At 61.2% G+C, this 22,831-nt stretch overlaps 1 protein-coding gene across 2 annotated transcripts; it reads left to right on the forward strand.

The window, feature by feature from the left end:
• Window positions 1-7,774: 7,774 nt before the first annotated feature.
• Window positions 7,775-19,874, forward strand: AKAP17A (A-kinase anchoring protein 17A). Of its 2 annotated transcripts, none has more exons than XM_054720200.1 (5): window positions 7,775-7,836; window positions 13,130-13,911; window positions 14,611-14,759; window positions 17,671-17,911; window positions 18,885-19,874. In XM_054720200.1, the coding sequence occupies exons 2-5, from the start codon at window positions 13,150-13,152 to the stop codon at window positions 19,845-19,847; spliced, it is 2,115 nt and encodes a 704-aa protein (XP_054576175.1). In that variant the 5' UTR covers window positions 7,775-7,836; window positions 13,130-13,149; the 3' UTR covers window positions 19,848-19,874. The 2 variants fall into 2 exon arrangements, with proteins under 2 accessions (XP_054576175.1, XP_054576168.1); XM_054720193.1 differs by lacking the exon at window positions 7,775-7,836 and adding an exon at window positions 7,849-7,978.
• The last annotated feature ends 2,957 nt before the right edge of the window (window positions 19,875-22,831 follow it).

Here is a 22,831-nt window from a genome sequence, read left to right on the forward strand (position 1 = left end):
CAGGGCAGAGAATTTCCAATGACCCCCCAGTTACTGGCATCTGATCATGGTCTGATACATTTATCACCATCAATGGACCAATATTCATACTCACATCTGATCTTGGTCTGATACATGTTACCATCAATGGGACAGCGGATGATTATCATCTATCTATCTATCTATCTATCTATCTATCTATCTATCTATCTATCTATCTATCTATCCATCCATCTATCCATCCATCCATCTATCCATCTATCTGTCTATCTACTTACCTTCTACCTTCTATTATCTATCACCTATATATCTTCTATCCATCTATCTACCATCTGTCATCTATCTATCTATCTTCCTACAATCTGTTATCTATATCTATCTATCTATCTATCTATCTATCTATCTATCATCTACCTACCTACCTACCTACCTACCTATCTATCGATCTATGTATCACCTATCTATCTATCTTCTATCTATCTATCTATCTATCTATCTATCTATCTATCTATCCTTACTCACATCTGATCTAGGTCTGATGCATTGACTATGTCTGATGCATTGACTCTGATCAATGGACCAGTATCCTTACTCACATCTGCCCTTGATCTGATACACTTTTCCCCCCCAATGGACCGATATCCTTACCAACATCTGATCTTGGTCTGATACACTTTTTATCATCAACGGACCAATATTCTTATTCACATCGGATCTTGGTCTGATACATGTTACCATCAATGGAACAGGGGATGGATGACTATCATCTGTCTGTTATATCTATCTATCTATCTATCTATCTATCTATCTATCTATCTATCTATCATCTATCTATCTATCTCTCTATCTATCTATCTATCTATCTATCTATCTATCATCTTCTACCATATATCTATCAATGTATCTATCTATTCATTTCTCTCTCTCTCTCTCTCTCTCTCTCTCTCTCTCTGAATGTCTGCTACCTGCAATTAATTCTGCAAGGCTGAGTGACTAAGATGGGTTAGGCACCCAGTTGCTGAGGGGAAAAAAACAAACACAAAACAAAACAGAAACGGTCTCCTGGCATCTCCCAGGAGAGGCAATAAAAATACGTGCCCCAAACTCATTCACCAACATAGTGATGATCATCTCATGCAATGTTCAAAAACATATTTTTTATGGATTTTTTTTTTTTTAGAGATAGAAGAAGGGAGAGGGCTAGAGAGATAGAAACATCAATGATGAGAGAGAAACATCGATTCGCTGCCTCCTGCACGCCCCCCACTGGGGGTGGAGCCCACAACCCTGGGCATGTCCCCTGACCGGGATACGAACTGTGACCTCCTGGTTTATAGGTCGATGCTCAACCACTGAGCCACACTGGCCGGGTGATCTTCTCTCTGAAAACAGTAGACATTGATGCAAATATCCAAGATAAACAAAACGTTACTCTTTTAAATAACCCCAGGACACGTGAGTGGGAGTTAATGAAACATGATGAAAGGTCACTTGGTCAGGAGAAATTGGGAAATTGGGATAGCCTCTCAGTTGGAAATGAGGTGGTGAAGAAGGAGAGAGGATGGTTTTGGGGAGCACACTTCCATTGAAGTCAGGAGAGGAGAAATATGAAAAAGATGGCTGGTTGAATGGGTGGGTGGATCGATAATGGATGGATGGATAGGTGAATGCATGGATGGATGGAGGAAGGGAGGGAGGGATCAATGAGCAGATGGATGGATGGATGGATGGATGGATGGATGGATGGATGGATGGATGGATAGATGGATGGATGGATGGATAGATGAATGGATGGATGGATGGTTGAAGGTGTGGGTAAATGGATGGGTTGATGAATGGATGTGAGGGTGGATAGATGGATCAGAGGGTAGATAGATGGTTGGATGGATAGATGGATGGATGGTAGATGGATGGATATGTGTGTAGTGGATAGATGGATAAGTGGGTAGATAGATGGTTGGATGGATAGATGGATGGATGGATAGATGGGCAGATGGAGGGAAGGGTGGATGGATGGATGGATGGATGGATGGATGGATGGATGGATGGATGGGTGGATGGATGTGTGGGTGGGTATATGGATGATGGCTGGCTGAAGATGTGAATGGAAGGGTAGATAGATGGATGCCTGGGTAGTTGGATAGATGATGTATGTAGGTATGTATGTATGTATGTATGTATATATGTGTGAATGAATGGATGATGGATGGATGGATGTGTGGGTGGATGAATGGATGGATGGATGATGGATGGATGGATAATGGATGAATAAATGAGTAGATGGGTGGATGTGTGGGAGGATGGATGAATGATGAATGATGGATGGATGGATAGATGAATGGATGATGGATGGATGGAAGGATGGGGATGGATGGATAGATAGATGGATGATGGATGGATAAATGGGTAGATGGATGGATGTGTGGGAGGATGGATGGATGGATGATGGATGGATAAATGGGTAGATGGATGGATGTGTGAAAGGATGGATGGACGGATGGATGGATGGATGGATGGATGGATGGATGTGGGGTGGATGGATGGATGATGGATGGATGGATAAATGGGTAGATGGCTGAAGGTGTGAATGGAAGGGTAGTTAGATGGAGGTGTGGATAGGTGGATGGATGAGGGATGGATGGATGTATGTGTGGGTGGGTGGATGGATGGATGGATGGATGGATGGTTGGTTGGATAAATGATGGATGGGTTGATGGATGGATGGATGGATGTGTGGGTGGATGGGTGGATGGACGAAGGGATGGTTGGATAAATGATGGATGGATGGGTGGATGGATGGATGGGTGGATGTGTGGGTGGATGGATGGATAGATGATGGATGGATAAGTGAGTATATGGATGGATGGATGGATGGATGGATGAGTGATGGATGGATGGGTAGTTAGATGGAGGTGTGGATAGGTGGATGGATGAGGGATGGATGGGTGGATGGATGGATGGATGGATGGATGGTTGGTTGGATAAATGATGGATGGGTTGATGGATGGATGGATGGATGTGTGGGTGGATGGGTGGATGGACGAAGGGATGGTTGGATAAATGATGGATGGATGGGTGGATGGATGGATGGGTGGATGTGTGGGTGGATGGATGGATAGATGATGGATGGATAAGTGAGTATATGGATGGATGGATGGATGGATGGATGGATGAGTGATGGATGGATGGGTAGTTAGATGGAGGTGTGGATAGGTGGATGGATGAGGGATGGATGGGTGGATGGATGGATGGATGGATGGATGATGGAGGGATAAATGAGTAGATGGATGGATGTGTGGGAGGATGGATGGATGAGGGAAGGATGGGTGGATGGATGGCTGGCTGGCTGAAGGTGTTAATGGATGGGTAGTTAGATGGAGGTGTGGATAGGTGGATGGATGAAGGATGGATGGATGGAGAGACAGACGGAGAGGACAAAGGCCGCCAGCCAGTGCTGTGACCCTGGGTCCTCGTGCACTTCAAAGGTCATGGGGATTCTAGCCACACCGCCCCTCCTCCCCTCCCACCCCAGGACCCGGCTGCAGGAGATGAGCCTTCCATCCGTGGGCCTGAGGCCTTTGCTTACGGACGTCCCAGGACCGCCCACAAGTCTCTCTGCTGGGCCTCGCTCGATGGGGGCCCCCTATGGGGACCCCAGTCCTGGGCCTGGTTCTGATCACTCTGATTGGTTGGGCACCTTAGGACCTATTTTTAAAAATAATAATAATAATTTCGGAGAAGAAGGGAGTGAGAACTAGACAGAAACATCCATGATGAGAGAGAATCACGGATCGGCTGCCTCCTGCACGCCCCCCACCTGGGGAGGCGCCCGCAACCAAGGCACATGCCCTTGACCGGGAATCGAACCCGGGACCCTTCAAGTCCACAGGCTGATGCCCTACCCACTGAGCCACACCGGCCAGGACTCAGCGTCTCTTCTTGTACCTCCCGTGACTCCAACCAGCAAAGGGAAGGCGCGTGAGTGAGTCATGTGTCTACTTTGATGACGTCACCCGCCTCCAGGGTGGGGCCCCCTGTTAATCTCGGTTTTTGTATCTGTGCCTTCTGTGCTTTGATCTGATCCTCACGCATCTGATTTCCGAGACTCTTCGCATAGGAAATAACAACACCTCGCCCTTCCCCTCACCTCCCTCCCGCCCCCCCACCCCAGGTGTATCTGTTGAAAATAGCATCTACTGCCCTGGACGGTGTGGCTCAGTGGATAGAGCGTCGGCCTGCAGACTGAAGGGTCCTGGGTTCGATTCCTGGTCAAGGGCACAGGCCCGGGTTGCAGGCTCGGTCCCCAGTCAGGGGCGTGCGGGAAGCAGCCGATCCGTGATTCTCTCTCCTCATGGATGCTTCTCTCTCTTCCTCTCTCTTCCTCTCTGAAATCAATAAAAATATATTATTTTAAAAAAGAAATAATGTAAATTGGCCCTAGCTGGTTTGGCTCAGTGGATAGAGAGTCGGCCTGTGGACTGAAGGGTCCCGGGTTCGATTCCGGTCAAGGGCACAGGCCTGGGTTGTGGGCTCGATCCCCAGTAGGGGGCGTGCAGGAGGCAGCCGGTCCATGATTCTCTCTCCTCAATGATGTTCCTAGCTGTCTCTCCCTCTCCCTTCCTCTCTGACATCAATGAAAAAAAAAATACATATATATTTTAAAAAGAAATAGTGTAAATGGAATGCCTCCATTCCAGACCCCCAAAGGAGACCCTGCTCTAACCTTTCTTATCTACAGCGCATGTCTAATGTACTGTTTCATCTATACATGAGCACTTTACAAACAAAACGGAGAGGGCGGGCTGGAGGTGGTCAGTGGGTGGGAAAAGGGGGACATATGTAATACTGTCGACAATAAAGATTTATTTAAAACATAAATAAAAACAAAAAGGACATGAGCCCTCCTGGTTCATGGTTGACGCCGACCGGGCATACATAGCTCCTAATTTCTTATTCTACCCTCACACCACACACCACACACACACACACACACACACACACACATATATATACTAGAGGCCCGGTGCATGAATTTCGTGCACAGATTGGGTCCCTAGGCCTGGCCAGAGCCTCCCTTCATTCCATGCCGCCCCCTGGTGGTCAACACACGTCATAGCGAGGGATCTCACTCTCAGTCTCCCAGTCGAACTCCCAAGGGGACACTTTGCATATTAGCCTTTTATATAGATAGATAGATATTCTATAAAGATATCGATACCCTATATCAGTGGTCGGCAAACTCATGAGTCCACAGAGACAAATATCAACAGGACAACGATTGGAATTTCTTTGGAGAGCCGCATTTTTTAAACGTAAACGTCTTCGAACGCCACGTCTTCAACATAGACGCGCCCGGGCCGTGGTGTTTTGTGGAAGAGCCACCCTCCAGGGGCCAGAGAGCCGCGTGTGGCTCGCGAGCCGCGGTTTGCCGACCACGGGCCTATATAATCAAAGGCTAATGTGCAAAGTGTCCCCTCACCTGGGAGTTGGACCGGGAGTTCAACTGGGGGTTCAACCGGGGGTGGGGCCGGCCCACCAACCACCTTCAGCCCCGCCCCCCAGCCAGCCTGGCCTAATTGGCCCTGATCAGGGCGGGCCGGCCAGACCCCACCCATGCATGAATTTGTGCACCGGGCCTCTAGTATGTATATAAAAGCCTAAGCGACCGTCCGACCGTTTGACTGTCTGACCGGTAGCTCTGACGCACACTGACCACCAGGGGGCAGATGCTCAACGTAGGATCTGCCAAGCTGCTGTGACTTGGCAGCTGCAGTTCTCGGGTGACGCACCCGGAACCAGAGAGGAGGGAGCCCTATTCCGGGGTGCGTCCCCCGAGAACCGCCCTCTCACAATCTGGGACCTCTGTGGGGGATGTCGGAGAGCCGGTTTCGGCCCAATCCCGCAGGCCAGCCCGAGGGACCCCACCTGTGCACGAATCCATACACCGGGTCTCTAGTGCTATATAAACATAAAATTACATTGAGTATTATATGTAAAATGTAACATATTTTATGTTATTAAAAAAATTATGTATAGAATATGACAACATAAAACATTTAAAACAGCATATATTGATATTATATTATGGACGTATATATAATCACATCTATATATATAAAAGCCTAATATTGAAATTGTCCCCTCGGGAGTTTGACCAGGAGACCGGGAATTCAGTTGCTCGCTATGACATGCGCTGACCACCAGGGGGCGGTGTGGAAAGAAGGAAGGCCCCGGCCAGCCGGCACCTGGAAGGCCCTGATTTCCCCTGATCTCCGGCCAGGCCTAGGGACCCCACCCATGCACGAATTTCATGCACCGGGCCTCTAGTGACAATATAATGCAATGTGGAGGGAAGTGTCCAATATAGACAATCAAGACGTCATAAACAGCCCTGGCCAGTGTGGCTCAGTGGATAGAGCGCCGGCCTGCGGACTGAAGGGTCCTGGGTTCGATTCCGGTCAGGGACTCATGTCCCAGTTGCAGGCTCCTCCCCTGCCCAGGTCCTAGTCGGGGCTCATGCAGGAGGCAACCAATTGATGTGTTTCTCTCACATTGATGTTTTTCTGTCTTTCCCTCTCTCTGAAAAGCAATTGAAAAATATCCTGGTTTGAGGATTAACTATCTATCTATCTATCTATCTATTTATCTATCTATCATCTATCTATCTATATTTAGGCGTTTATATATATATATACAGATAGATGTGATTATATATATGTCCATAATATAATATAAATATATGCTATTTTAAGTGTTTTATGTTGTCATATTCTATACATTGTTTTTAATACGAAACATTTAAAATAGCATATATTTATATAATATTATGTATGAAACATTTAAAATAGCATATATTTATATAATATTATGTACCTATATAGAATCACATAAGAATATAATGTAAACTGGAAGGAAGTGTCTAATCTAGACGATAATAAATCAAGCAATTAAGTAATTCTTAAATGCTTGGGTAGATAATAATGTAAAGGTAAATTCTATTGCTTATTATCGACAATGTATAATTAGGGGACAAACAGAGTAAATGAAATAACTCATACATGCATGATTAGATAACAAATGTTTACAATGAAACATTTATAACCGAATCGTATGGCTATGTTATCTAGGATGTATAGCAATAAACATTTATAATTGGATATTCCTAATTAAATTGCATAGCTATATTATCTAGGATATATATTGTGATACATATGCATAATTAAATATTTATAATTCAGTGGCATAGCTCTATTATCTAGGATGTATGGTAACAGACATTTATAATTAAATATTTATATTTATAATCAATTGCATAGCTCTATTCTCTAGGATGTATGGTAACAAACATATATAATTAAAATTTATATTTATATTCAATTGCATAGGTCTATTCTCTAGGATGTGTAGTAACAAACATTTATAATTAAATATTTATATTTATAATCAATTGCACATGGGTCTGTTATCTAGGATGCATACATAATATAATAATAAATGAATGATTAGATAATAAATAATTTATAATGAATGTGTATGGCTGTATTACATGTGATTATCACAGTAATTTAGGCGCGAACACCAGGCCCTCGCCTCTTAAAGGGGCCGCGTGCCCACCCTGGCCCGCAGGTGAGCCACCTGCACCGACTGGGACCCAGGTAGTTGGAGGAGGGGGGCGGGGGGGGGTGGAGCGAGTCCGCGCACGCGCAGTGCGGAGCCGGGTCCGGCCCCGCCCCGCCCGCGGCCCTCGCCGGAAGTCCCGCCTTTGTGGGCGGGGCCCGGCTCGGGAGGCGAAACCTGGAGCCGCCGCGCGTCCGCGGCCGCCGGCCCGGGCGCCGGAAGCGGAAGTGCGTCACACGGGTGGGCAACGGCGTCCCGTCGGGGGCACTTCCGGCGGACGGTGGAGGCGCCGGGCGGGAGGCCGCGCTTGCCGGGGGCGTCGGCGGACGGCGGCGAGCGGGGTCCAGGGCGCGGCGGCGGGGGACGCGGGAGCCCCAGGCCGGTGAGCGCCGCCCGCACCCGCCTCCTCCGCGGGCCGGGGGTCGGGCCGGGGGCTGCGGGGCCGGAGGGGCGGGGGTCACCGGGCCGCGGGTCGGGGGTCGGGCCGGGGGCTGCGGGGCCGGAAGGGGGCGGGGGTCACCGGGCCGCGGGTCGGGGGTCGGGGGCCGGGCCGGGGGTGGCGGGGCCGGAGGGGAGGGGGTCACTGGGCCGCGGGTCGGGGGGCGTCGGGGTCCCGGAAGGGGTCGAGGGGTCACCGGGTCGGGTCGCGGCGGGGACGCGGGCCGGGCCCGGGGATGCGGGGCCTCGGGGTCCCGGGGTCTCGGGGTGCCCCGGGCTGTGGGTGTTGTGGGTTCTGGATCTTGGGGGACAGGGGTCCTCGGGCCGTCGGGGGCCTGAATGACTGGCATCCGGGGTACTGAGGGCCTTGGGGGGGTTCAGGGGTACTGAGAGTCTTGGGGGGCCGGGGGTATTGAGGTCCCGGGGATACTGAGGGTCTTGGGGGGCCGGGGTAAAGGGGGTCCGTGGATACTGATGGTTTTGGGGGGCCGGGGGTACTTAGGGTCTTGGGGGGCCTGGGTACTAAGGGTCTTGGGCTGGAGGTACTGAGGGTCGGGGATTTAGGGGGTACTGAGATTTAGGAGGGTCAGGGGGTGCTGAGGGTCGGGGGGATTGGGTACAGAGTGTGCGGGTTTAGGGGGTTCTGAGGGTCGGGGGTTAAGTGGGTCCTGAGGGTTTGGGGCTTTAGGGGGTACAGGGTGTCTGCGGGCTTAGGGGGTGTCGAGGGTCTAGGGGGGTTAAGGGGGTTCTAGGGTCTGGGGGGTTAGGGGGTGCTGGAGAGTGTGCGGGTTAAGGGGTGCTGAGGGTCGGGAGGGTTTAGGGGGTGCTGAGGGTCTGGGTGGGTTTGGGGTGCTGAGGGTCGGGGGAGGTTAAGGGGTGCTGAGGGTCTAGGGAGGGTTGGGGGGTGCTGAGGGTCTGGGGGGTTAGGGGGTGCTGAGGGTCTGGGGGTTAGGGGGTACAGGGTGTCTGCGGGTTAAGGGGGTGCTGAGGGTCTGGGGGGTTAAGGGGGTGCTGAGGGTCTGGGGGGGTTAAGGAGGTTCTAGTGTCTGGGGGGTTTAGGGGGTGCTGAGGGTGGGGGGGGTTAGGGGGGTCTGGGGGGGTTAGGGGGGTCGGGGGGTGTTAAGGGGGTGCTGAGGGTCTGGGGGGGTTGGGGGGGTTAGGGGGGTCGGGGGGTGTTAAGGGGGTGCTGAGGGTCTGGGGGGTTAGGGGGTGCTGAGGGTCTGGGGGGGTAAGGGGGTGCTGAGGGTCGGGGGAGGTTAAGGGGTGCTGAGGGTCTGGGGTGTTAAGGGGGTGCTGAGGGTCTGGGGGGGTTAGGGGGTGCTGAGGGTCTGGGGGTTAGGGGGTGCTGAGGGTCTGGGGGGGTTAAGGGGGTGCTGAGGGTCTGGGGGTTAGGGGGTGCTGAGGGTCGGGGGGTGTTAAGGGGGTGCTGAGGGTCTGGGGGGGTTAGGGGGTGCTGAGGGTCTGGGGGTTAGGGGGTGCTGAGGGTCTGGGGGGGTTAAGGGGGTGCTGAGGGTCTGGGGGGTTAGGGGGTGCTGAGGGTCTGGGGGGTTAGGGGGTGCTGAGTGTCTGGGGTGTTAAGGGGGTGCTGAGTGTCTGGGGGGGTTAAGGGGGTGCTGAGGGTCTGGGGGGTTAGGGGGTGCTGAGTGTCTGGGGTGTTAAGGGGGTGCTGAGTGTCTGGGGGGGTTAAGGGGGTGCTGAGTGTCTGGGGGGGTTAGGGGGTGCTGAGGGTCTGGGGGGTTAGGGGGTGCTGAGGGTCTGGGGGGTTAGGGGGTGCTGAGGGTCTGGGGTGTTAAGGGGGTGCTGAGTGTCTGGGGGGGTTAAGGGGGTGCTGAGGGTCTGGGGGTGTTAAGGGGTGCTGAGGGTCTGGGGGGTTAGGGGGTGCTGAGGGTCTGGGGTGTTAAGGGGGTGCTGAGTGTCTGGGGGGGTTAAGGGGGTGCTGAGGGACTGGGGGTGTTAAGGGGGTGATGAGGGTCTGGGGGGGTTAGGGGGTGCTGAGGGTCTGGGGGGTTAGGGGGTGCTGAAGGTCTGGGGGGTTAAGGGGTGCTGAGGGTCTGGGGGGGTTAGGGGGTGCTGAGGGTCTGGGGGGGTTAGGGGGTGCTGAGGGTCTGGGGTGTTAAGGGGTGCTGAGGGTCTGGGGGGGTTAGGGGGTGCTGAGGGTCTGGGGGGGTTAAGGGGGTGCTGAGGGTCTGGGGGGTTAAGGGGGTGCTGAGGGTCTGGGGGGTTAGGGGGTGCTGAGGGTCTGGGAGGTTAGGGGGTGCTGAGGGTCTGGGGAGGGTTGGGGGGTGCTGAGGGTCTGGGGGTTGGGTTCTAGGGTCTGGGAGGTCAGGGGGTGCTGGACAGTCGGGGAGCCTGGGTTCAGGGGTTGCAGAGGGGGAGGCGGAGGTTCTGGAGGGTCGGGGTGGGGGGGGGTGGGGGTGGGGGTTGAGGTCTGGGGGGCGGGACCAGCGCTGACCTGGCCCGGCGGGGGGTGGGGGGCGGGGCCTGCGTGTGGGGTTGCCATGGAGACCGAGCGGCGGCGGCTCGGGCGGTGAGGAGGCGGGGCCCGGACCCCCGCGGCTGGAGAAGCCGGGTCCTGGGGGTCCTGGGGGTCCTGAGGGCACCCCGACGGCAGGGGAGCAATTGAGGGGGCAGAGCTGCCCCGGAGGCTGCTGGGGTGGTGGAGGGATCGGGGTGCACCCCGGGGACTGGGGGTGCCCTGGGGTTCCGGGGGCCGCCACGGGGCTGGGGCGGGGCCGTGGGCTGCGTGGGGGACAGGCTGGTGCCCAGCGCCGGGTCCTGGGGTCCTGGGGGACCCGGTGCAGCCCCCACTCCGCTCGGACTCCCCTGCTTTGGGCCCGCCCTCCGCCTGCGCCCCAGGCCTGGCGCCTCAGGGCCTGTCCCCCCCCAACCCCAGCCGGGGGGTGTGCAGGGCCCGCGGGGGGTGGGCAGGCGGCCGACCGGCCTCCCCCGCTGTCTGGGCTGCAGCCAAGCCGCTGGCCCCGCCTTTCCCCGGGGCTCCACCTGCAGGGAAGGCGCCCCGAGGGGTGGGGGGAGGGGGCCCCACAGGGGGTGCGGAGGAGGGGAGGACGGAGGGGGGCGGAGGAGGGGGCGGGGAGGAGGGAGGAAGGGGTAGGGAGGGGTGTGGAGGAGGAGGGGGCGCGGAGGAGGGCCCCGGGGCTCCCGGGGGCCGGGCAGGCTCCTCAGCGGGAACTTGGGCAGAGGGAGGGAGGGAGGTTGTGTGTTTCTTTTGTTCACTTGTTGTTGTTGTTTTAAACACTTTTACTGACCAGAGAGGAAGGGGGACAGAGAGAAACCCCCATGAGGAGAGAGAACGTGGACCGGCGGCCTCCTGCACGCCCCCTGCTGGGGATGAGCCCGCAACCCGGGCCTGTGCCCTTGGCCTTGGAGGGACCCTTCCGTCCGCGGCCGACGCTCTATCCACTGAGCCACACCGGCAGGGGCTTTTGTTTTTGGTTAATCCTCAGCTGAGGCTGTTTTCCCGTCGATGTTTAGAGAGAGCGGAGGGAGGGGGAGGGACAGAGAAACATCGAAGTGAGAGAGAGACATGGCTGGGTTGCCTCCCGCACGCACCCGACCAGGCCTGGGCATCGAGCCTGCAACCACGGCCCATGCCCTTGACCCTGGACCCTTGTCCAGAACGGAACCCGGGACCCTTTGGTCCCCGGCTCAGGCCGACGCTCTTATCCGCTGAGCCAAACCGGCCGGGGCGAGGGGGGTGGTTTTATCAGCACGAAACGTCTGTCTCACGGATGCCAACCCCCGCGGCTCCTCCCACCCTCCCCGGGGCCCCAGCCGAGCCGGGTCCCCTGTCCAGCCAGTTTCCAGCACCTTCCGGGGAGCGGAGCGGGGCGGCTCTCGCGTCTCTGCCCACGCCCGGCTGCACGGAGGGCGGGCGCTGGCCCGGGACGGCTGCTGCTGGGTCCTGGGCCCAGGTCGGCGCGGACGGAGGCCCAGACGCTGGGCTGTGGCTCTCAGCAGCCCTGGCTGGCCTGGCTCAGTGCAGAGCATCGGCCTGAACCCAGGGGTCTCGGGTTCAATACCAAACAGGCGTGTGGGGGGGGCAGCGACCGATGTGTCTCTCACGTTGATGTTTCTCGCTCTCCTCTCTGCCCTCCCTTTCCCTCTGGAATCAGTGGGAGGAAAGTCCTCCCCGAGGATTAACAACAACCACCAACAACATAACAACAGTCCTGGTCAGCGCAGGTGTATTTCCTCTCGCGTCATCCGGCGACTTACAGACCGGAGCCGTCTCCGGTGCCGAGGCCTTTATGGGGCTCACACCCCTTTCTTGGGGAGCCAGAGACACCGTCTTTTTTTTTTAATTGATTTTTTACAGAGAGGAAGGGAGAGGGACAGAGAGTTAGAAACATCAATGATGAGAGAGAGAAACATCCATCAGCTGCCTCCTGCACGCCCCCCACTGGGGATGTGCCCGCAACCCAGGTACATGCCCTTGACCGGAATCGAACCCGGGACCCTTCAGTCCGCAGGCCGACGCTCTAACCACTGAGCCACACCGGTCAGGGCAGCTGCGCCCACCCCTTCCCCCAACCAGAGCGACAGCGCTCGCCACGCGGGAGCCAGCCCACCCGGGACCTGGGCCGGAACCGCCGTTTCAGGCTCCAGATTGAGTCCCAACCCCATCAAGTCCCATCCACGGGGGAGGACGAACTCGCCCCGAGACCGTCACCCGCCTTCGCCTCTCACTAAGCGTCAGAAAGCCACCCGGTGGCGGGTTCGAGCCCCAGTCAGGGCACAGGCCCGGGTTGTGGGTTCGAGCCCCAGTCAGGTTCTCCTCCCTGGCCTCGGCAGCTGACCGCTGTGGCCCTAGCCAGTGTGGCTCAGTGGGTAGAGCATCGGCCTGCAGACTGAAGGGTCCCGGGTTCGATTCCAGTCAGGGCACATGCCCAGGTTGCGGGCTGGATCCCCAGTAGGGGGCGTGCAGGAGGCAGCCGATCCAGGATTCTCTCATGGATGTTTCTCTCCCTTCCTCTCTGAAATCAATAAAAATATATATATTAATACACACACACACACACACACACACACACACACACACACACACACAGGAAACTGACCGCGTTGTGTGTTTCAGGCCCCAGGTCCCGGGAGGCTATGGCCGCGGCCACCATCGTGCACGACACGTCGGAGGCGGTGGAGCTGTGCCCGGCGTACGGCCTCTACCTGAAGCCCATCACCAAGATGACCATCAGCGTGGCCCTCCCGCAGCTGAAGCAGCCGGGCAAGTCCATCTCCAACTGGGAGGTGATGGAGCGGCTCAAGGGCATGGTGCACCACCACCAGTTCTCCACGCTGCGCATCTCCAAGAGCACGATGGACTTCATCCGCTTCGAGGGCGAGGTGGAGAACCGCAGCATGGTGCGCGCCTTCCTCGCCTGCCTGGACGGCAAGACCATCAAGCTCAGCGGCTTCTCCGACATCCTCAAGGTGCGGGCCGCCGAGTTCAAGATCGACTTCCCCACCCGGCACGACTGGGACTCCTTCTTCCGCGACGCCAAGGACATGAACGAGACGCTGCCCGGCGAGCGGCCCGACACCATCCACCTGGAGGGGCTGCCCTGCAAGTGGTTCGCGCGGCGGGAGGCGGGCGGCGAGAAGCCGAGCGAGGACGTGCTGGTGCGCGTGTTCGAGCGGTTCGGGGAGATCCGCCACGTGGACATCCCCATGCTGGACCCCTACCGGGAGGAGATGACGGGGCGCAACTTCCACACCTTCAGCTTCGGGGGCCACCTCAACTTCGAGGCCTACGTGCAGTACCGCGAGTACGCCGGCTTCATCCAGGCCATGAGCGCCCTGCGCGGCATGAAGCTCATGTACAAGGGCGAGGACGGCAAGGCCGTGGCCTGCAACATCAAGGTGAGCGGCCGCCGCGCCCGCCGTGCCCGCGCCCTGGCCGTGCAGGGTCTGCGGCAGAGAGAGGCGGGCGGAATCCCCCGGAGCCTGCACCCCGTACCCGTGGGCGCAGACCCGGGGTGGGCGGGTCCTGGGCATGGGCAGCGGGGTGGTGGGCCCCTGGGGGCAGAAGCAGAAAATTGTCTTTTAAAAGGAGCAACTACTTTAAAAACTATATCTTGATTTCAGAGAGGGAGGGAGGGAGGGGAGAGAGAGGAACATCAATGAGGAGAGAGAACCATGGATCGGCTGCCTTCTGCACGCCCCACACTGGGGGTCGAACCCACAACCCGGGCCTATGCCCTGACTGGGGCTTGAACCCACAACCCGGGCCTGTGCCCTGACTGGGGCTCGAACCCGCCACCTCTTGGACGATGCCCGACCACTGAGCCGCGCCCCTGGGCCGGGCGGCTTTCTGACGCGTAGTGAGCGGCGAAGGCGGGTGACGGTCTCGGGGCGAGTTCGTCCTCCCCCGTGGACGGGACTTGACGGGGTTGGGGCTCAACCTGGAGCCTGAAACGGCGGTTCCGGCCCAGGTCCCGGGTGGGCTGGCTCCCGCGTGGCGAGCGCCGTGGCTCTGGTTGGGGAAGGGGTGGGCGCACCTGCCTGCACGGGCCTGGCCCCTCACGTGAGCCCGGGCTGCCGGCTCCCCCTCCCCCCAAGGTCTCCTTTGATTCGACCAAACACCTGAGCGACGCCTCCATCAAGAAGCGGCAGCTGGAGCGGCAGAAGCTGCAGGAGCTGGAGCGGCAGCGGGAGGAGCAGAAGCGGCGGGAGAAGGAGGCCGAGGAGCGGCAGCGGGCGGAGGAGAGGTAGGCCGGGCGCGCGCCCCGAGCCGCGTACGTGTGGGTGGGCACCCGTGCGCATGTATGTGCCCCTGCGTGTAGGTGGCCATCCGTGTGCGTGTGCTCGCATACACGGCTGCGGGGACTCCGTACAGGGTGCGCGCGCCTGGTCCTCCCCAAACTCAGGCCCGCGGCGTCAGGCCCGTGTGGGTCCCGTGACCGGCCTGCCCTCCCAGCGTGTCCCTCACGTGCTCCGTGTGTCCCTCCGGAGCCGGCAGCGTGTCCCGGCCGTGGGGCGTCCCGGTGAGGTGTCCCCGTCACAGCACGGGGGAGAGACCGAGGGAGGGCGGGGCCGTCACAGAAACCCCGGGGCCCACGAGGTCCCCGGTTCTGGGGAAGCAGAGAAATTGTGCACCTTCCACCCCTGCCCCAGCCGTCCGTCGGGGGAGCGTGTGGCGTGTGCGGTTCTGTCTCGGACACGGGAGGGAGGGGGTCGGGGGGGGGGTCCTTCCTGACCGGCCTGTCAGCTGGTCTCTCCACGGAGCCCCCGTCCAGGTTGTGGTGCAGACCCAGCCTTCGTCCTTGAGCAAACCCCCCGCCGTGGTCTGGGGGGCCGGGTGGGGAGGCAGCGGGGGAGGGGAGGGGAAGGGAGAGGGTGGGGTGCGGTGGGGTCCGGTAGGAGAGGCCCTGAGCCGTCCCGTCTGAGCCGTGAGCCCGGCCACCGCACACAGAGCGGGTGCCTGGGCGCTCTGCCGTCCCTGGTGGGGCCGCCTCGGGGCCCAGGGCGGAGGCGGGTGCTCCCTGGTGGAGCGCCAGCTCGGGGGCGCGGCGGCGGGGAAGCCGAGGCCGAACGCAGTCGGAGGAGGCGGGTCCTGCAGCGAGGGGACCAGCCCGGCCTGTGACCCCAGGTCCCGGTGACCCCGCCTGTGTGTCCACCTCCCACGTGGCCCAGCGTCTTGGCAAGCCGCTCGGGGTCTTGGGGACAGATGGGGACTGGGGGGGGGTGAGGACAGAGCGGCACTGCTGGGCCCTGTGGGCGGGAAACGGGACTGAGCTTCCTGCTGGGGGGTTGGGGGGGGGCGAGGGGGGTAGGGGGACGGGGGGCTCAGGTCCGGTGCAGGGCTGTGGCCCGGCCAGGATGACCCTGTCCTGTCTCGGCGGAGCCCAGGGCCCCCGCGTCTGCCCCGTCCCAGGTGTGGGTGGTGGTGTGGGTGGTGGTGTGGGTGGTGCGGTCAGTGGGAACAGGGAGCACCTGCCGCTGTTCCGGGCGACAGGCCTGGGCCGTCCCCGCAGGCTCCGGCCCGGTGACCCGCTCTCCCTCCCCTGTGGGCCCTCGTGGGTGGGAGCCTGTGCAGTCCCCCACTCTGCCCGGCTCCGTCCTGGTCCTCGGGTTTGGCTCCCAGGCCCTCGCCCGTGCCGGTCCCTGCGTGGCAGCTCTCGGGGCTCCCTGTGCCCGGTCGCCGGGCGCACCTCCGTCTCGTCACCGTGTCCCGACTGCGGGACGGTCTCTCCGCCGAGGAGCGAGGCGGTGCTGTGTGAACGCCTGCCGGGCCGACCTTCCCGGTCCAGGCAGTGCGGCCGCCTCGGGTGCTCGTGTGCGGGATCCCTGCGCCCAGCGCGCGGCTGGAGCTGCGGGTTTATGTCAAACACAGGTCGCCGCCTCCAGGTAGCCCCCCGGGATTTCCCTGAGACACGGGTGCTCCTGGTGCCGCACTCAGGGTACCCCCCCCCCTCCTCCCCGCTTTCCGTCATGGTGGTGCGCGGTCCTGTGCGCTCGATATTTCCCCGGCTGGAAGGCTCCCAGAATGTTCCTGCAGCTGAAGGAACGTGTGCACGGCGGGGTGTCATTCCTTCTCTCCACCTGTGGTTCCCGGGTGCCCGTGGCCTCTGAGAGCCCAGGATGGGGAGCGTGTCCCCCCGAGAGCCCGTGATGGGGAGCGTGGAGTGTGTCCCCCCGAGAGCCATGATGGGGGGCGTGTCCCCCCGGGAGCCCGGGATGGGGAGCGTGTCCCCCCGAGAGCCCGGGATGGGGAGCGTGTCCCCGGGGAGCCCGGGATGGGGAGCGTGTCCCCCCGAGAGCCCGGGATGGGGAGCGTGTCCCCGGGGGCGCTCTGGCATTTTAGGGGACCTTCCTTTCCAGGTGGGAGCCTGTCCTCTCCCCCCCCCCTTCCCCCCCCCCCCCCCCCCCCCCACACACAGGTGTGTCTTGACACCTTCATGGTGTCAGCCCACGGCTCCCCCTGCAGGGCGTCGGGTTTGGGTCACGTGGCAAGACGGACTGTCCCTGGAGGGACGACGGAGCCTCCCCGTGTGAGCGCGGCTTCCCGGTCCCCGGGCGGCGAGGGATGGGGGGGCGGGCTGACCCGGTGAGTGGCATGAGCCTCCGAGCTCGGCCGTCCGCTGGCTCCTCTGCTCTGAGTCCTCCCTGAGGACATTTCCCAGGGATTTCAGGGAGAGAGGAGGGAGGGGAGCGAGAGAGAAGGGATGGGAGAGGGAGACGGCCATCGGCTCCGACCGACCGGGTCAGGGGTGGCGCCTGCAGCCCAGGCACCTGCTTCAGCAGCCCCGGGTCAGGGCCGAGGTCCACCCGCCCCACCCCCCCCCCCCACGGCCCCGCGTCCCCTCCCGACGGCCCCGCGTCCCCTCCCGACGGCCCCGTGTCCCCTCCTCCCGACGGCCCGTGTCGTCCCCTCCCCACGGCCCCGTGTCCCCTCCCCACGGCCCCGTGTCCCCTCCCGACGGCCCCGTGTCCCCTCCCCACGGCCCCGTGTCCCCTCCCCACGGCCCCGCGTCCCCTCCCCACGGCCCCGCGTCCCCTCCCGACGGCCCCGCGTCCCCTCCCGACGGCCCCGTGTCCCCTCCCCACGGCCCCGTGTCCCCGCCCGACGGCCCGGCCCCGTGTCCCCTCCTGACGGCCCCGTGTCCCGCCCGCCCGCAGGAAGCAGAAGGAGCTGGAGGAGCTGGAGCGGCAGCGGCGGCGGGAGGAGAAGCTGCGGCGCCGGGAGCAGAGGCAGCGGGACCGCGAGCTGCGCCGCAGCCAGAAGAAGCTGGAGAAGCTGCAGGCGGAGGAGCAGCGGCAGCTGCAGGAGAAGGTCCGGCTGGAGGAGCGGCGGCTGCTGCTGGCCCAGCGCAACCTGCAGTCCCTGCGGCTGCTCACCGCGCTGCTGGGCCGCGCCAAGGTACCCGCCGGGCCACTCGCAGGGCGCCTCCGGGTGCTCGCCGCCTGGGCCACCCCCGAGACTGGGCCACGGGCAGGAGGAATAGGTTCCCACAGAGGGTAACCCCCCCTCCCCCCCCACTGCTGTGTGGGCTCCGGCCTCGTTCGGTTCCAGCCTCAGGAGCCCACGGAGCTCCGGGTCCGAGTCCCCCGCGTTCAGGCCTCCGGGTGAGGCCAGAGCCAGGCTCACCGTGAGCCCGGGACAGGGAGCCGGCCGGGCGTGCAGTCCCTCCGCCCCGCGGCCGTGCTGCCGGGACGCAGCGCCCAGCCTGTCGGGCCACCCGGCCTCGCCCTGACGCCTCCGGTCAGCAGCCCCGGGCGGGGCCGAGGCCGAGGCCGGAGCCTGGTGCCCAGGGAACACACGCGGAGCCCGGCCGCCCGCCCCTCCTCCGGAGCTCGGGGCAGAGAGGGCGCGCCTCGGGCCCAGAGCCTCCGCGCCTCCTGGAGGCCCGTCCCTCCCGGAGCTGGGTCCGCCGCAGACGGACGCACAGACGAGCCCAGGCCGCCGCGCGCCCCGCCCGCCTGGCAGGGCGCCCCCCTAACCTGTTGTCTAATTACAGTGTTGATAAGGCCGGGAAGGACAAGGCAGGCGCGCTGGGACTGTGGCCGCTCAGTTCTAATTTCATGGTGAATATTGAAGACACGGACCCCGCCAGGCCCGGCCCGCCCGCGGCCTGGGCGGCCTGTGTCTGCGGCGCCGGCTCCCGGTTGTGGCGAGCACGCGGGGGCCTGGGCCGCCCCGAGACGCCCGCCCGGGGCCGCGCCGAGCAGCTTTGCCGTGGGGTGTGCGGCCCGCCCGGGCGGACGCATGACCGCCGGGCGTGGCGGGGACGGGTGTCGCGTCCGGCACCCCCGGCCCCGGGGGTCTGCGGGCCCAGCGCCGCCCCGCGCGTGGGGCGGGTCCGGGCCCCGCTGAGGCGCCCCTCTCCCCGCAGGCGGCGAAGCTGCAGGAGCAGGAGCAGCGCGAGCAGGACCTGCGGCGGCGGCAGCTGGAGGAGCGGCGGCGGCTGCAGGAGGCGGAGCTGCGGCGCGTGGAGGAGGAGAAGGAGCGCGCGCTGGGCCTGCAGCGCAAGGAGCGGCAGCTGCGGCAGCGCCTGCTGAGCATCCTGCTGAGCCGCAAGGTGGACGACCCGCAGGCGCCCGACGAGCTGGGCGTGGCGCCCGCCGACCTGCTGCAGCCCATGCTGGACATCCTGCAGTCGGTGTCGGCCGGCTGCGTGAGCGCCGCCGCCCAGCTGCTCCCCGGCGCCGCCGCGAAGGAGAAGGAGCAGGGCCCGCGGCGGCCGGAGCCGGAGGCCCCGCCCAGGAGCGTGAACGGCCGGGCGGCCGAGGACCAGGACCAGCCGCCCGCGCGCCCGGCTGCCCCCGACCGCGCCTCCCCGGAGAAGGAGAAGCGGTGCCCGGCCGTGCTCGCCTGCATCCCCGACAACAACCAGCAGCCCAAGGGCGCGCCCCCCGCCTGCGAGCTGGGCGCGCCCCGCAAGGACGCCCTGTCGGAGCTGGACAAGTGCAACCGCGAGCCGGGCGCGGGCGAGGGCCGGGCCCGCGGAGACCCGGGCGGCGAAGACGGGCGCGCCCGGGAGGAGCGCAGCGGGTCGCGGCGGGCGGGCAGCCGGGAGGACGGGCGGCCCCGCAAGGAGCGCAGGTCCCACAAGAAGCGCTCGCACCAGGAGCACCAGGACGGCAGCCCCCGCCGCCGCAGCGCCAGCCCCGCCCACGCGCGCCCGCGCAAGTCGCACAGCAAGGACCGCGCCGGCCACCGCGAGAGGAGCCGCGACCGCGACCGCGACCGCCGGGGCAGCTCGGGCCGGAAGCGCAGCCGCCACCGCCGCAGCCAGCGGTCCCGCTCCGGCTCCCCCCGGTCCCCCGGCCCGCACCGCAGCACCTGGGACAGGTAATGCCGGGTGGCTATCCGCCCGCCCGTCCGCCCGGGAAGATCGGGGCCCACGGAAGCGCGTCCCAGGAGCCACGGAGGAGGACGGCGCCAGGAGCCGCTCACCCGGGACAGCCCGTCTCGCCCTTAGTTCCCCGGAGACTTGACGGGCGGCTCTCGCCTGGCCGGGCCTCCGCCTGCAGGACCGTCCGAGCCACGCTGACCCCACGGCGGGCAGGGCTGGGGTGAGAGGTCACCGCGGAAAGAGAAGGCCTCGCCCCGCTGGCTTCTGCTCTTGTTTCCGTCACGTTCTCACCAGGCGGCGCGGCCGGGACAGGGGAGGAGCCGGTGACTCCGGCCGAGAAGCCGCTGCGGACGCGGGAGCCCCGCTCGGCCTGGACTCAGCCGCCCGCCCGCCCCGCGGCTGTGGGCCGGCTCCCCGCCTCCCCTGAGAAGCATTCGCCTCCCCCGGTTCCGGGAAAAGCGTGGGGGAGGCGGTTGGTCACAGCCTGGGCTCCTAGTCAAGGTTCGCGTGTGCGTGGTTTTTTGTTTTTTTTTCGTTTTTTTAAAGAAGCCGTTTTTGCTAAATTATTTTTACTCGGAAACGTTTCGCACAGACTCGAGGCCACCAACTTGTTACACTTTTATAATCGTCGGCTTCTCCGGGGGAGCGCGCGGATCCTCGGACGCGGCTGTTCCGTTTGAGTTTGGAGAGAGGGTGTTTGTGTTTTTATGGTGAAATAAAATCCTTTTCCAATGAACTGCTGTTTCGCTTGCTTTGTTGGGAGTTCGTTGAGCTGAGCCTAGTTCAGTGTCTTTGAAACGGATAGAAGTCACTTTTCCTAGAAGCACTCATTCGCTGGGGTGCCCCCCTCCCCCCAAAATATATTTACATTAGAGGCCCGGTGCATGAAATTAGTTGGGGGGGAGGGGGGAGGGTCCCTCAGCCTGGCCGGCACCCTCTTGCGATCCAGGACCCCTGGGGGATGTCTGACTGCCGGTTTAGGCCCAGAGGGATGGGGCCTACACCGGCAGTCGGACAGCCCTCGCACAATCCGGGAAGGCTGGCTCCTTACCTTTGGCCGGCCGGCCTGCCTGCCTGCCTGATCGCCCCTAACTGCTCACCTGCCTGATCGCCCCTAACCACTCGCCTGCCTGCCTGATCGCCCCTAACCACTCTGCCTGCCTGCCTGATCGCCCCTAACCACTCTGCCTGCCTGATCGCCCCTAACCACTCTGCCTGCCTGCCTGATCGCCCCTAACCACTCTGCCTGCCTGATCGCCCCTAACCACTCTGCCTGCCTGCCTGATCGCCCCTAACCACTCTGCCTGCCTGCCTGATCGCCCCTAACCACTCACCTGCCTGCCTGATCGCCCCTAACCACTCTGCCTGCCTGCCTGATCGCCCCTAACCACTCTGCCTGCCTGATCGCCCCTAACCACTCTGCCTGCCTGCCTGATCGCCCCTAACTGCTCACCTGCCTGCCTGATCTCCTCTAACCACTCTGCCTGCCTGCCTGATCGCCCCTAACCACTCTGCCTGCCTGATCGCCCCTAACCACTCTGCCTGCCTGCCTGATCGCCCCTAACCACTCTGCCTGCCTGATCGCCCCTAACCACTCTGCCTGCCTGATCGCCCCTAACCACTTGCCTGCCTGCCTGATCGCCCCTAACCACTCTGCCTGCCTGATCGCCCCTAACCACTTGCCTGCCTGCCTGATCGCCCCTAACCACTCTGCCTGCCTGCCTGATCGCCCCTAACCACTCTGCCTGCCTGATCGCCCCTAACCGCTCTGCCTGCCTGCCTGATCGCCCCTAACCACTCTGCCTGCCTGCCTGATCGCCCCTAACCACTTACCTGCCTGCCTGATCGCCCCTAACCACTCTGCCTGCCTGCCTGATCGCCCCTAACCACTTGCCTGCCTGCCTGATGGCCCCTAACCGCTCACCTGCCTGTCTGATGGCCCCCTAACTGTTTGCCTGCCTGCATGATTGCCCCTAACTGCTCACCTGCCTGCCTGATGGCTCCTAACCACTTGCCTGCCTGCCTGCCCGCCTGCCTGATTGCCCCGAACCACTATGCCTTCCTGCCTGATCTCCCCTAACCACTTTGCCTGCCGGCCTGATTTCCCTTAACCGCCTCTGCCTTGTCCCTGCCGCCGTAGCTTCGTCCGGAGGGACGTCCGGAATGACGTCTGGAAGGTCGTTCAGCTGTCCGGTCTAATTAGCACATTAATGCTTTTATTATTATAGATTATTATAGATTGACTTCAGAGAAAGGAAAGGGGAGAGAGAGAGAGAGAGAAACCATGATGAAGGACAATCCTGGACCCGCTGCCTCCCGCACGCCCCCTGCTGGGACTCGAGCCTGCAGCCCCGACATGTGCCCTTGATCGGGAATCGAACCCTGACCTCCTGGTTCACAGGCCCACACCCAACCACCGAGCCGGGCCTCTTTTGAAAGAGCTCTCGTCCGCGTGCGTTCTGTTCTGTTTGAAAAACGCATGGGTTCTCGTCCGTCACGGAGGCCTCTTGCTTTCTCCTTGTCTTGGAGCCTCTGCCTGGGGGAGGGGGGATCCAGGCCCCCACCTGGGTTTTCACGCCTCGGGTTCCGTCTTTGAACGAGTGTGTCCCGGCCCTTCTCACACCCCATCTCATTAGCGGAGTCATCGCCTTAATGGGAGATTTCACGGGTCTCCCGCAGCCGGGGGATTTGGCCGGCTTAAGAAAAGCTGCTTACAGTTTAATCAAGCAAATGCGAATCGATCGGGGGCCAGTCCGTAAGACGATCCCAAAGATTCTCTTTTTTTTCTTATTTTTACTGATTTCAGAGAGGAAGGGAGATGGGGAGAGAGAGAGAGAAACATCCACGATGAGGGAGAATCATGGATTGGCTGCCTCCTGCACGCCCCCTACTGGGGGATGGAGCCCACAACCCGGGTGTGTGCCCTTGAGGGGAATCGAACCCGGGACCCTTCAGTCCAGAGACCAATGCTCCATCCACCCAGC

This window comes from Eptesicus fuscus, chromosome 1 (genome assembly GCF_027574615.1).
Source record: "Eptesicus fuscus isolate TK198812 chromosome 1, DD_ASM_mEF_20220401, whole genome shotgun sequence".
Classification (NCBI taxonomy): Eukaryota; Metazoa; Chordata; class Mammalia; order Chiroptera; family Vespertilionidae; genus Eptesicus; species Eptesicus fuscus.

Excerpts from the sequence above, each read along its gene's own strand:
- AKAP17A (XM_054720200.1), top strand. The coding sequence starts at position 13,150 with ATGGCCGCGGCCACCATCGTGCACGACACGTCGGAGGCGGTGGAGCTG. Across the intron at positions 13,912-14,610 it reads CCGTGGCCTGCAACATCAAG|GTCTCCTTTGATTCGACCAA; the intron begins GTGAGCGGCCGC and ends CCTCCCCCCAAG. Across the intron at positions 14,760-17,670 it reads CGGCAGCGGGCGGAGGAGAG|GAAGCAGAAGGAGCTGGAGG; the intron begins GTAGGCCGGGCG and ends GCCCGCCCGCAG.